This window comes from Camelus ferus, chromosome 7 (genome assembly GCF_009834535.1).
Source record: "Camelus ferus isolate YT-003-E chromosome 7, BCGSAC_Cfer_1.0, whole genome shotgun sequence".
Taxonomy (NCBI): Eukaryota; Metazoa; Chordata; class Mammalia; order Artiodactyla; family Camelidae; genus Camelus; species Camelus ferus.
Window position 1 is genome coordinate 21,906,016 of NC_045702.1, and position 14,906 is coordinate 21,920,921.

At 35.2% G+C, this 14,906-nt stretch overlaps 1 protein-coding gene across 1 annotated transcript in view; it reads left to right on the forward strand.

Annotated features, from left to right (window-relative positions):
* LOC102513310 (contactin-associated protein-like 2) overlaps positions 1 to 14,906 on the forward strand; it is a 1,230,151-nt gene that overhangs the window by 1,032,644 nt on the left and 182,601 nt on the right. Inside the window, exon 11 of the mRNA XM_032484371.1 lies at positions 12,769 to 12,940. Coding sequence (XP_032340262.1) covers positions 12,769 to 12,940 — 172 coding nt within the window. The remainder of the gene's footprint in view (positions 1 to 12,768; positions 12,941 to 14,906) is intronic.

Below are 14,906 nucleotides of genomic sequence, written 5' to 3' on the forward strand. Positions count from 1 at the left end.
AAATAAAACTTCCTTTTCTTAATATATGGCATTTCATTTTGTAAATAACTACAAATATATTTTGCATTTGGAAAGCCAGAACAATAGAGGGAAAGAAAGACCTAGGAAAATTTTTTTAAAAAATCTATTAATTTATTTTATCAAATAAATAAAAGGCTCGTGATCAGGTTGCAACATGATCAGATTAATATTTTTAGTAGAGATCACCCAGGCTTCATGCTGGAGATGGGCTGGAAGTGGGTGATGGAGGTGTGGTAGTTTGGGCTCAGGTGGCCATGAGGAGGCTGAGGATCCCTTGAGGTAGAACTGACAGGGTGATTGTGCATACAGGAAGTGAGGACGGCAGTGCCAGGGATTGCTCTTGATGGTTTAGTATGTGCAACTTTTCAGATGAGAAGATTGAAGTTGACTTTTTGAGTGACTGCTGAGATAGGGACAATGACAGTATCAGCTGGGATCAAGAACAATACATCTTGAGTTTTGTACATGTGTGAGACATTAGAATGGGGAAGTCCAAGCACCTCTAGGTATCTTAGTCCTGAGCTCAGAAGAAAGACCTGTGATGGAAATGTCACTGGAGACATACCCATAGAGTTGGTAAGCAGTGGATTTGGGTAATGCTATGATTGTGGAGAGACTACTAAGAAAACTGACATAGCCCAGGACAGACTTTGATGAACTCCTGCATTCATACACCAGGTAGGAGAGAAGAAATCAGTAAATGAAATTGAAATGAGATTACTAAAAAAGTATAAAGAAGACCCAGGACAATACAATACTCTGTTAGCCAAGGACAGAAATGAAATATTAAAGAAGAGAAAACAATCGTCTCAAACTCTTCTAATACTTGTATTTTATTTACTCGTTTGGATAGGCAGTAACACTTTTAACACAATTATATTCATGTTTCTGAGACTTGTCTTCCTAATGAGATTTTAACATTATTAGGGATGAAAAAAACCATGATTTTGGATCTCTGATAAATACAAAGACAACTGAAATAATCTAAACCTACTATGGGAATTTTCCAGGCACTTACTTTGTAGTTATATTCTTACTAATTCTTCACAACAACTTCCTGTGCTGGAGTATTATAATTTTGTTTAATTTATAGATAAAGAAACAAGAAAGAGAACATTTAATTAATTTATCCAAGGGAAAAAAAATAGAGGCAAAATTCTTAGTATTAAATGCAATAAATATAAATGACATACTAAATTTGAAAAAGCCAATAGATTGTATTAAATAATTTACATAATTAAAATTAGCTCATAAAAATTACCTCCCCAAGAAGTTAGCCTGTTATTAGGATACCCGTGTTAGATAATGGAGCGCTGGGACCGCTGTGCTGTCTCTGCACTTCTCATGTCATGTGTTCCTTAAACACTGCCATCTGTTGTCCATGCCAATTTCTGCAGTTTCATTGATCTAACTGGTAAACCCAAGTGAAACCCTAAGACTTTATATAATTTGGATTCTGTGACCTTTGACATAGTTAATCATTCCTTCACTTCCTTGATATCACTCCTTGGCTTTTCTTGTCCCTCTTTCTTGGTTCTCTTCACTGGTCGATTTTCCTGTTTCTACCTCTGACATGTATATGATTTCTAAGTTCCAGCCTTGAGTTTCTTTGCTAGTGCACTGTACGATTTCTTCATGCAATTTCTTCTACTCCATCACATAATGATTGAAAGATCGTTCCCAAATTCCGATCCCTCTCCTGATGTCCAGACATTAATATAAACCTATGGATGGGCCATTTTATCTTAGATATCCCACTGGTACTTCAGACTTGAAAAATCTAGCTTTGAACTCATCAAAACCACCCACCATCCTTTCTCCTCCCCTGTCATCTGACTCCTTAAGGACCTGATGTTTCTCGCCTGTGTCTCCTTTATTGGTGGAGGCGAAAGCATCCATCTAGTTGCTTACCCAGAAATCTAAGAGTCATTCTAATCATTTCTCTCTCTGTGCTGTACTCATATCCAGCACATCAGTCAGTTCTGTCATATATTCCTGTGAAATATTTTTCATCCATTTCCTCTACATTAGCTTTATTGACCTATTTTAATAAGGATTTGGAATTTCTCCAATGACTGTTTTGTAAGACAATCCCTAACGTCTGATTTTCCAGATACTACCTCATTTTTACTGCTACCAAAAAGAAAAGAACATAACACAAATTGATTACTTTATTTCCTTGTTCGTAATTCTTCTGTGGCTTTTTGTTCATTCAAAAGACAATTGTTGAACCCCTCCTATGTAAGAGATCTCGGAGTCAGAGTCCCATGGAGTTTACATCCCAGTAAAGGGAGAAAAAACAATAAAGAAATATATAATATGGTGATAAGTGTTACGAAAAAAGAGATGAATTGGATCAGGGGGTAGAGAGTCAAGGTGGGGGTGGTGGGGGGAGTGTTATTCACCTGATAACCAAAGAAGGCCTCTCTGATAAGGTAACAGAGTCCGGAAGTAAGTGAGGATGCACAGTTAAATATCACCTCATTCCAGGGTGAAGATTCAAACATTCATTCACTTGATCATTCCCCTAACAAATATGTAGGGGTCCGTAAAGTCTAGAAACTGACATATATTATGTTGTAAAGGATATCTTCAGTCTGTTGAAAACTAATTTGTTTCCAAACTTTACAACAGACATCTTGTATCTTGAACATCTCCCATGTATTCCATGGATTATTTTAAGATAAATAGGGTGGTGAATTTTATGGTATGTAGGTTTTTTCTCAACAAATGCAATTTTTTAATTCATAGAGAAATAAGACAATATGAATGATGTCGTGAAACCATTATACTAAAGAGGAGAAACACACACACACACACACACACACACACACACACACACACACACACACACACACACACACACACACTTGTGTAAGTAAATAAGCCAGTCCAGGTAATTATAAGTGACAGATTCTATGACAAGAAATATGCAGCTGAAGAATGGGAATGAGAAAATGGATGGAATAATTTTAAATAGAGTGGTCTTGGAAGGTCCCTGCTCAGAAGGTGATACTTGAGCTGACGTGAGTCCTAGAATAAGTCAGCAAAGAAAGATGCAAGGGACAAGAAAATTCTCGGCAGAAATGGTTTGGTTTTCCTGAAGCACAGACAAGAGAATGGGGTGGCTGAAGCAAGTGGGCAAGAATATACATCTTTTTTAAATTGAAGTATAGTGGATTTAAAATATTGTGTTAGTTACAGGTATAAATCAAAGTGATTCAGAATTTTTTTTTTGTAAGAATGGACATCTTAAGCATGTAATTACAGAACTAGCAAAGTAGGTACCTCAAAATATGACAGAACCATTTCTAAGTGGGATAAATTTATTTGAAGCATAAAGTATGTACAAAGGGGGGAAAATCAAACTTTTGTAGAATTTTCTTATACTTATTTGATGGTTTAATTAATATTTTTTTATTTTTCAAAATGTCTGCCAGGCTTTGAGTGGTTGTATATGTCCTAGTAATTTTTAGGGTTTAGGAACTCTCCAGGTCTAAAAATCTGGCTAAGAGGGATATGAATTGAAGTTGGAATGGGGGCAGGATTCAGAATATTCAGACTTCTAAGGCCACAGAAGTCATCCTGGTCTGATAACATAGAATATAAATATATGAAGATCAGGTGTTAAATGCCACTGAGAGGTCTGGTTAAAGGGTGAAAGATGTCCTTTGGCTACCTGAAAATCATCACTGAAATTAGGAAGAGCAATTTCATTGAAAATTCATGGGCATTGAATACAGATTAAAGGGGAATAAAGAATAAATGGAACATGGGGGAAGGGAGACAGGATAATTTTATTGGATAATAATCCAAAATAAAGTTTTTGAATGGGAGTATCTTTAGTATAAAGCAACATTTCATGTGAGATGGAACATAATGTTTTTTACAATAGCTTTTTTTTTAATTTCAAACAATTTAAAACTTGAAATGAAACTTGCAAGAAGAATACAAAGGCTACCAGTATAACCTTCACTCAAAGACCTCATTCAAATTTTGTCAATTATCCAGTAAGGTCGTCTACAGTAAAAAGGCCCCAGCTGGAATCACACATTGCACCCTGTTTACCTGCCTCTCCAGTCTCTGCCAGCTGAAATCAGATTCTCAGCTGTTCATTGCCTTTCACAACCTTATCATTCCTGAAGATACCCTCAGTTCGAGTCTGATGTTCTCATGATTGGAACTAGGATATGTATTTTGTGCAGGAGTTGAAGCGGAATGTGTGTTCTTCTCATTGCAGCTTAACCAGCTGATCTACAGTGTCAGTGAGTCCCATTACTGGTGGTGATAAATTTTATCACTTGATTACAAAGTGTAATGTAATCAAAGATGTCTGCCAGGTTTCTTTGCTGTAAAATGACTACTTTCCCCTTTGAAATTAATGAGTATGTCTGTAGGGAGGCCCTTTGAGACTGGTCATCCCCCCTACTCATTTGAGCATCCATGAGTGTTTACTACTGTGATGGTTGCCAAATGGTAACTTTCTAATTCCAACATGCCTTTTACATTTGTTAGCACAAGAAGAGACTTCTATTCTCCTATGTATTTACTTTTATGCAGGTGAACTCATGGACTCCTATTTTATTCAGTGAAATAGCATCTATAAATTAATTTCCTTTTCTTCTTTCCTCCCTTCCTTCCTTCTTTTGATAATCAAAATATCTTTTTTAACACTCAAGTTATTTGCTTTCAAATTGTCTAGACTGAGGCAATAGAAGCCCATTTCAGACTGGCTTCTATGTCATTCTGACAGACCCCATCTTTCTTTGAGCACTTCTTTTCTTTCCCATGCCACAAAATGTTCCAGGCCCGTGTTGTGCTTTCTGTGACCCAGCTCTGGGATTAGCCATCTCTCCAAGGAGTCCTGGTTTTATTCAGTAGAGAAACTAAGATCTGAACTCTAAGAGGACTCATTGCTTCCGGTGTCATCCTGCTCCTGACCATCTTCAGTGGATGGTAGGAACGATCTGTATATTGAACCACTGCTGGGCTCACTTCTAGCCTGCCCTAACCCCTTGCTTGTTTGGACCCTAACCCCCACCAGGGTGAATTATTTAGGAAAGCTTGGTAAACAGTAGAGATTAGTGGATATTTTGCACAATATTTCAAGGTTATATTGAAAGGAAGACACTAAATGGTTTTTAATATCTTTACAGGATTCCACCAGCCTTTCTCAACCTCCAAAACTTCCCAACTTTAAAATAAGTATAAAGAGAAAAATCTTGTGTGCATGGAGTTTTAGACATGTAAAATGTTCAATCTTTTGCCTATCATTTGCTATGCTTTTTTTGTCCCATCAAATTGCTGTTACAATTTACAACAATTCAGGTTGGCATTTTAATGTCAAAACAAGTATCAGCATATTTTTCACTAATGTATATCTGAATTAAAATTTTAAAACCTTGAAAATGCATGTGTTTCTTTTGTCAACAAGCATAACAAAAGGCTTAGTGGATTTCAAATCAGGTATAATGTTTCTATATGCCAACTCTTAAAACAGAAATCTTTTTTTTCCCTTTGTTTTATTTGTTTTGTTGCGGGGGAGGTAATTAGCTTTATTCATTTACTTTCATTTTTGGAGGCGGTACTAGGGATTGAACCCAGGACCTCGTGCATGCTAAGCAAGCACTCCACCACTTGAGCCATCCCCTCCCCACTTAAAATGGAAATCTTAAAACATGCAAGCAAGGTAACATGATTATAATGACCCAGTTTACTGATAGATGCAATTGAGACTAACAGGATTACAATTCACTGTGGGTGTTACAACACATTGTCAGATTATAGAACCAGGTAACAGCAACCCATGTATAAACATTGCATTTTTTTACTTCAAATTCATAGATATAATAAATTTAAAGCTCTAGGCCAAAACGAACAAAACTTTACTTTTTTGCTTTATATATGTTTATACTAACTCAGCAAATTTTAATTGGGTTTAACTCTCTATCCATTTTATATCTATTCCTTTCTGACCCTCAAAATCCCAGCTGCAAATTTTTATCTCCAGACAATCCTGCTATTAATCTACTAAGTAGGTTGAATCCTGAGCTATAGAGTAGTCACTGAAAGTATCACAGACACTATTACAAAGATTTTTCACTGAAACTATATTTGTACATCAAAAGGACAAATACAGAAAATAAATAATATGCTGTCCTCCATTTCAGGAGGGGTTAGGGCACCGGGAATTTCAGTGTCAGAGACTCAACATCTTTAGCCATTCTAACTATAAGGAAATAGTCAACATTCCACTAGTACAGTTCTCTTAAAAACTTGTGAGCCTCCTATGAATGCTATTCAGCCTTACTCCATTAAACAAAAGCCATATCCACAACCCCATAAAGATAAGCTCTTTATTTGCACTGGGCTTCTGCTGACACGCTAGGGGGAAAATGTACTTAGGATTGTTAGAATCCTTCTTGTTTAACTCAGAGGTTCTGTAAGACACACCACTAAGCTGCCAAGACGTTCTTTTGTCTGAATGAACAATTCTTGGAGGCACCACCTAATACATTTTGGAGGCCTTGATGTGGGTTTTATAAGTCACACCTCATTGTCATCTTTAGATCACATTTTCCTGGTAGTTGAACTTTGCCTGGAAGTGATTTCTTAATTTTTACATTATTCAACATCTAGAGAGACTGAAAATGGGAAAACATTTTATTTTCAAATCTATCAGGTCCTGGCTTCCTCGTCTTTAGCAGTCTTTCTTTAGTTTTTTTTCTCTTCTTTTTCCCTTTCACAATAAACAGAAAGAAGACACCGGAATACTCTGCTTGGAAATGTCCTTAGCTGGATTATGCAATTCATTGATTACAATGTTCTCCTTAACATATTTCACAGTGTTGCTAAACTTTCCACTGTAACATAGCAAGGATCCAGTTTTCTTCCATTTCCAGTAACACTGCTTCCTCACCATTCTTTAAGCCATTACTGACAAGCTCTTCAATAGCCATGATGCCTCATGGCTAATTTTGTTAGATATGTACTAGTTTATATTAGTTATCTTCTCCTAGAATATATCCCATGTGGAAAAATGAAAGGATTTAACAATTTCAAACTCTAGCGTTATCAGGGCCAAACAGAACATTGTTATGAGACTGATGAAGTCCTATTTTATGAACTTGATTATACCTAGTCAATAGTGATCAGTGTGCTGTGCAGCTGCCTTGCTTAGATCTTGTTCTCACAAATAGATCTACTCATTCTGGAATAATTCAAAGCTACTGTGGATATTTAGAGACTTCCAAGTATTCAAAAAACAGACTCAAATGATGGTCTCATTAAGAATAGTCAATAAAGTTACAGCTGGATGTTTTCTCTCTGCTAAGTTTAGACATTAAACTCCATTCAATTTTATCTTGATTAGACAGATTTTTTCCCATTCTTTCTTCTTGAAGAATAGTCAGTTTACAGTGTTGTGTCAATGTCTGGTGTACAGCATAATGTTTCAGTCATATATACATACATATATTCATTTTTGTATTCTTTTTCATTGTAAGTTACTACAAAATACTGAATGTAATTCCCTGTGCTATACAGTATAAACTTGTTTATTTTATACATAGTAGTTAGTATCTGCAAATCTCAAACTCCTAATTTATCCCTTCCCAGCACCTCTATCACCTGGTAACCATAAGTTTGTTCTCTATTATGTCTGTGAGTGTGTTTCTGGTTTGTAAATACATTCATTTATATCTTTTTTTTTTTTTTATATTCCACATATAAGTAATATCATATGGTTATTTTTCTTCTCTTTCTGGCTTACTTCACTTAGAATGATGATCTCCAGGTCCACCTATATTCCTGCATTGGCATTATTTTATTTTTTTTTTTATGGCTGAGTAGTATTCCATCATATACATATGCTACATCTTCTTTATCCAGTCATCTGTTAATGGACATTTAGGTTGTTTCCATGTCCTGGCTATTGTAAAAGTGGTGCTATGAACATTGGGACGCATGTGTCTTTTCAAATTATATTTTTCTCCAGATATATGCTCAGGAGTGGGATTACTGGATTATATGGTAAGTTTATTATTTTTAGTGTTTTAGGGAATCTCCATACTGTCCTCCATAGTGGCTACACCAATTATAATTCCCACCAACAGTGTGGGAGGGTTCCTTTTTCTCCGCACCCTCTCTAGCATTTATTATTTGTAGATTTCTTAATGATAGCCATTCTAACTGGTGTGAAGTGATTCCTCATTGTACTTTTGATTTGCATTTCTCTGACAATTAGCAGTGTTTAGCATCTCTTCATGTGCCTGTTGGCCATCTGGATGTCTTCTTTGGAGAGATGTCTATTTAGATCTTCTGTCCATTTTTTGATTGAGTTGTTTGTTTTCTTTTTATATTAAGCTGTATGAGCTGTTTATATATTTTGGAAATAGTCCCTTGTTCATTGCATCATTTGCAAACATTTTCTTCCATTCTGTAGGTTGTCTTTTCATTTTGTTGATGGTATCTTTAGCTGTGCAGAAGCTTTTAAGTTTATTTAAGTCCCATTTGTTTATTTTTTATGTTATTTCCATTACTGTAGGAGTTGGTTCAAAAAAGTACTGCTGCAATTTATGTCAGAGTGTTCTGCCTATGTTTTTCTCTAGGAGTTTTATAGTATCTGGTCTTACATTTAGGTCTTTAATCATTTTGAGTTTATTTTTTTATATGGTGTTAGAGAATGTTCTAATTTCATTCTTTCACAGGTAGCTGTCCAGTTTTCTCAGCATCACTTATTGAAGAGACTGTCTTTTCTCCTTTGTGTATTTTGCCTCCTTTGTCATAGATTATTTGACCATAAGTTCCTAGGTTTATTTCTGGGCTTTCTATGCTGTTCCATTGATCTATGTGTTTGTTTTTGTGCCAGTACCATACCATTTTGATTACTATAGCTTTGTAATATAGTCTGGAGTCAGGGAGTGTGATTCCCCCAGCTCCATTCTTCTTTCTCAAGATTGTTTTGACTATTTGGGATCTTTCATGTTTCCATACAAATCTTAACATTTTTGTTCCAGTTCTGTGAGAAATGTCATTGGTAATATGATAGGGATTGCACTGAATTTCTATATTGCCTTGGGTAGTATGGCCATTTTAACAATACTGATTTTTCCAATCCAAGAACATGGTATATCTTTCCATCAGTTTGTGTTGTCTTCAATTTCTTTCATCAGTGTCTTACAGTTTTTGGAGTACAGGTCCTTTGCTTCCTTAGGTAGGTTTATTCCTAGGTATTTTATTCTTTTAATATAATAGTAAATGGGATTCTTTCCTTAATTTCTTTTTCTGATTTTTTTTTTTTTTTTAGTGTATAGGAATGCAAGTGGTTTCTCTATATTAATTTTGTATGCTGAAACTTTACCAAATTCATTGATGAGCTCTAGTATTTCTCTGGTGGTGTCTTTAGGATTTCTGTATGTAGTATCATGTCATCTGCAAATGGTGACAGTTTTACTTCTTCCTTTCCAGTTTGGATTCCTTTGATTTCTTTTTCTTCTCTGATTGCTGTGGCCAGGACTTCCAAAACTATGTTGAATAAAAGTGGTGAGAGTGGGCATCCTAGTCTTGTTCCTGATCTTAGAAGAAGTGCTTTCAGATTTTCACTGTTGAGTATGATGTTAGCTGAGGGTTTGTCATATATGGCCTTTATTATGTTGAGGTATGTTCACTCTGTGTCCACTTTCTGGAGAGTTTTATCATAAATGGATGTTGAATTTTATCAAAAGGTTTTCCCGTGTCTATTGAGATGATCATATGGTTTTTATTTATCAGTTTGTTGATGTGGTGTGTCACATTGATTTATGAATATAAAAAACCCTTGCAGTGTCTTGGGATAAAGCCCACTTGATCATAGTGTATGACCCTTTTAATGCATTATTGTAGTCAATTTGCTAATATTTTGTTGAATTTTTAATCTATATTCATAAGTGATATTGGTCTGTAATTTTCTTTTTCTGTGGTATCTTTGGTTTTTGGTATCAGGGTGATAGTGACCTCATAGTATGAGTTTAGAAGTGTTCCTTCCTCTGCAATTTTTTGGAGTAGTTTCTGAAGGATAGGTGTTAACTTTTCTCTAAATGGTTGGTAGAATTTGCCTGTGAAGCTGTCTGGTCCTGGACTTTTCTTTGTTGGGAGTTTTTAAATTAATTATTTGATTTCAGTGCTAGTAATTGGTCTAGTCATATTGTCTATTTCTTCTTGGTTCAATCTTGGAAAATTGTACCTTTCTAAGAAATTGTCCATTTCTTGTAGGTTGTCCTTTTATTTGGCATACAGTTGATCATGGTAGCCTCTTATGATCCCTTGTATTTCTGTGATGTCAGTTGTAAATTCTCCTTTTCATTTCTGATTTTATTAATTTGAGCCCTCTCCTTTTTTTTCTTGATGAGTTTGGCTAAAGGTTTATCAATTTTGTTTATCTTTTTAAAGAATCAGCTTTTAGTTTCATTGATCTTTGCTGTTGTTGTTGTTGTTTTTTTAAAGTCTCTATTTTATTTATTTCTTCTCTGATCATAATGATTTCTTTCCTTCTACTAACTTTGGGTTTTGTTTGTTCTTCTTTCTTTAGCTGATTTATATATAAGGTTAATTTGTTTATTTAAGATTTTTCTTGTTTCTTAAGGTAGGCTTGTATTGAGGCTTGCATTGCTATTAATTTCCCTCTTAGAACTGCTTTCGCTGTGTCCCAGAGGTTCTGGATCATCTTTTTGTTTTCATTTTTCTCTGAGCATTTTTTGATTTCTTCAGTGATCCATTGGTGGTTCAGTAGCATGTTGTTTAGCCTCCATGTGTTTGCAGGTTTTGCAGGTTTTTTTCTTGTAGTTGATTTTTAATCTCATAGTGTTGTGATTGGAAAAGATGCTTGATATGATTTCAGTTTTATTAAATTTACTGAGGCTTGCTTTGTGGGCCAGGATGTGATTGATTCTGGAGAATGTGTATTTGCACTTGAGAACAATGTGTATTCTGCTGCTTTCAGCTGGAATGCTCTATAAAATATCAATTAAGTCCATCTGGTCTAATGTGTCATTTAAGGCCTCTGTTTCTTTATTGATTTTCTCTCTGGATGATCTGTCCGTTGATGTAAGTAGGGTGTTAAGGTCCCACCCCACTATTATTATGTTATGGTTGATTTCTCTTTTTATGTCTGTTAACAGCTGCGTTATATATTGAGGTGCTCCTATCTTGGGTGCATATATGTTTATAATTTTATGTCTTCTTCTTAGATTGATCCCTTTATGTAGTGTGACAGTCTTTAGCTAAGATGAGAAATTTTCTGAGGGGATTAAGTCAATGCAAATGCAAATGCAAAAAAAAAAAAAAGAAAAAATACATACCATATGACATTGAAATAGAACCTTATATTTATTTTTTAAGTCAAAAGATTAATGTAAGTATATTTCTATTTTTACATAGTACTGTGTTGATGGAAAATGATTATGTACAGCTCTGTGATTAATCCTTAAAGGGGATTCAATTGATAATTATTAGATTTAAATATTGTAACCCATTAGTAAAAGGTGAATGGAGGTTTCTATTGTTCTAAACTACTATTACTATTGCTAGTCAAACAGAATAGGACATTTTAAAAAATCACTTAATGGTTAAGTTTTTAGAAAATTTTTTATTGAAAATTCACTTTTATCCAATTAAAGAGACATCTTGGTACCAACCTATTCTTATAATATTTTTTTGCTGTAGATATAACACTAGATTGGAAAGAATGTATGAATAACCTGAGATTTTTAAGCAAATTGCTACAATTTAAATTTTCTCTGGGACGTAAATTTAGTGTGGGGAACAATATGAAACGTAGAAGCTTGGGGGAACTTTACGGAGATATTTAAAGGGTTCAAGAAATTTTATTCCGTATGGCCATACATTTTCTATTCATAATAAGAATTATATATTTTTCTATTGAAAAAGCATAATGGTAATTGATTTGTGGTGCTATTTTAAAGTTTTCTTGCAATAAAAATCTTAATGTCTGATCTCAATCTTAACATATGTTTGTTCTGTTTCCTAATAGATCCAGTACTATTTACTTTATTTTTTGGTCTTGTTTTCCTTCTTTTTAAATTCTAGTTTTATTTCTTATCATTTATGCTTCCTATCCCATTTTAGGTACCTTATATGAGACGGATATTCAGAGCAGTGTGGCTGATCCTTATGCCTAAATTTATCTCTTTATACTATTTCTTTGGGTTTTATAAATTAAGAAATCATTTGTAATACAAATTGATTTAAATATTAATTCATAAAAGAAATCCACCTTATTTGATAATAGTAAGTTTAGCTTCTTGACATTGGAGTAACAGGCCTCTAGAGAATGAAGATAATAGAAGTAAATATTGATGGTATAAAAGGAAGACAGTTGGATAGTTGGGGTCTAAAATTTTATGTCCTGGTCTCTGAAGACAGGGTCAGATGAAAAAGTACAGCGGTGAGGCTTCAGTAGCAGGACAGGGAGATGTGACAGAGTGAAAAAGAAGATGTCAAAAGAGAAAATATGAGGGATGGGAGGCCCCAGAGACAAACACTCACCTAGGTTCAACCCTTATGTCTTCCCCTGAAATAATATCATCTTCTCAAAAGACTTCATTCTTCCGCATTGAGCACAACATCAACAAGGGTCCACAAAACACAGCAGTTGGATGTGCAGGCTGTGGTCGGGGAGAACACCCAGAGGAACTGCAGTGAAGCATGCTGTGCACAGAATTTAACATCCCCATTTTTTCTCTCTCACAGGTTATCTGAACCAGATGCATAACTCAAGTCACTCTGTCCTTCAGCCTTCATTCCAAGGCTGCATGCAGCTCATTCAAGTGGATGATCAGCTTGTGAATTTATCCGAAGTGGCGCAAAGGAGGCCAGGAAGTTTCGCGAATGTCAGCATTGATATGTGTGCCATCATAGACAGGTAAACCGTCTTTTCATCCTGCCTCAAATGGTCCATACTTTCAAAATTCATGTTTTTGTTGTAGGATGAATGAAACACCCAAATGCACAACCCTCTAAGGGGGGACGTGGGAGGAGCCATTTGCCCTGCCCATGGTGCATGCTTGTGGTTAGTGGTGACGTTTATAACAAGACTTGGCTGCAGATGGCAGAACAGTCTGTGATGTCACATTAATCCATTCAACCTCCCTCAGTGAATGCGAGCTTTATGCTCGTAGTTTTACAAGCAATAGCTGGAAAAGGAACTCTGTATATTCAGTTTTGCTTCAGATACCCACAAGCAGAAATATCCTTCTTCTCCTTGTCTTGGTCGTGACTCATCCTTAGTGAATTGTCCCCTCTAAAGCCCCCTCTTGAAGGAAAAGAAGCAATAAAAAAATGTTGGTGGTCAGTATGGGGATTTACTGAAGTAGAATATTTTAGTCTTCTTACAGATTATACATGCTGAAATATTACAAAATTTAATCTATATTAGTTTTTTGCAAATCTAGGGAGGAGCTTTTTATAAAAACTTAGTTGACCTCATCTAACTATGAGTTGAATTTAGCCTGCTAAATTTAGGTGATTTTGTAACATATTTCCAAATCTTTTGAGAGAGGGCCCTCTTCTTCTGAAAAATGATTTTATTAGTTTTGTATTTGGAAGATGAAAGTTCTGTAAGTCTCAGTCTGCCCTCAATAGAGTAAAGACCTTAAGTCTCTACTGATCTTCTTTCATTTAAGAGGAGATCCTTTGAAGTCTTTCAAAGACATATAATGAATCTTTATAGTATATAAAATTATCCAAAATAAAGTAAATTTTCTCCTGTATAATCTTAATAAAATAGTATTTTTGTGAATGGTAAATTATAGTTTATGATGTCTGTAGAGTGTAGCTTTAATATTTTTATAAGATTTGATGACATAGCATATTGCTTATTTCTATTACATATATGCAAATACACATCCTCATGGTCTAAATAGAACAGCAAAAAATTTTAATAGAAATATACTCCTAATTTTTGAACCATCAGTAATGTAATAGCTGTTATTTCTGCCAAAAGCAAGTAGTGGCAATAATCAGAAAAACTGAGAGATGACTGTTTTAAGATCACATATCTGATATGAAACATGTATTCATAAATTTTAATAATGGTTTTCCATACAGGGAGATTTTCCTCCTTGGTAGTGGCTATACAGTGTATGGAGATGTTTTAGTACCTTGCTCATTTTCCATGTCAGTAGCTTTAATAATGCAATAAGTTCTGTCAATAATACCCGAGTTAGTTCACCTAGCTTTTGTAAACAGGCTAGACTTTCTGGTGGTGTTGCTGTTTCACTTCAAACAGCGTGTTTCCTGGGTATTATATTTCAACTTTTTGCTACCAAAGAAGTCCAGGTGAGGTGCTGAGATTTTGCTGTTTTACTTCCACGGAGAGATTAGGAGTTAAAATGGCTCCAATGAACGAGATTTTGGCAAATGAAGAGAACGGAAGGTGACACTCCCGATGAGGAGAAGAACACAAGAGATAATGCAGAATAGGGAATAAAATTTTCAATTTTTGGCAGAACATGAAGATACAAAACATGTTTTTGCCAAAATGGCGTTCTCTCATTGTCTGTGTGGCCAACTATGCTGTAGCTGACAGAACAAGGAACATGCCTTTCTTACCCTCAAGGATCATATGGGGAAGTAGTCACCTCTGACACATCACAAATTTCCTTGATCTGTGGAATCCATCTTCTGCTTGTCTTATATTTTGAGGTCAGTGACTCATTTTTTGAGGTATAATTGACATGTAACATATTAGTTTCAGACGTAAGACGTGATGATTCAGTATGTGTATATATTACCAATGATCACCAGGGCAATGACTTCTGCACTTCAGTTCCCACTGTGTGAAATAGCAGATCCCTTTATCCACCTAAAATGTGCACAGTTGAGACTCT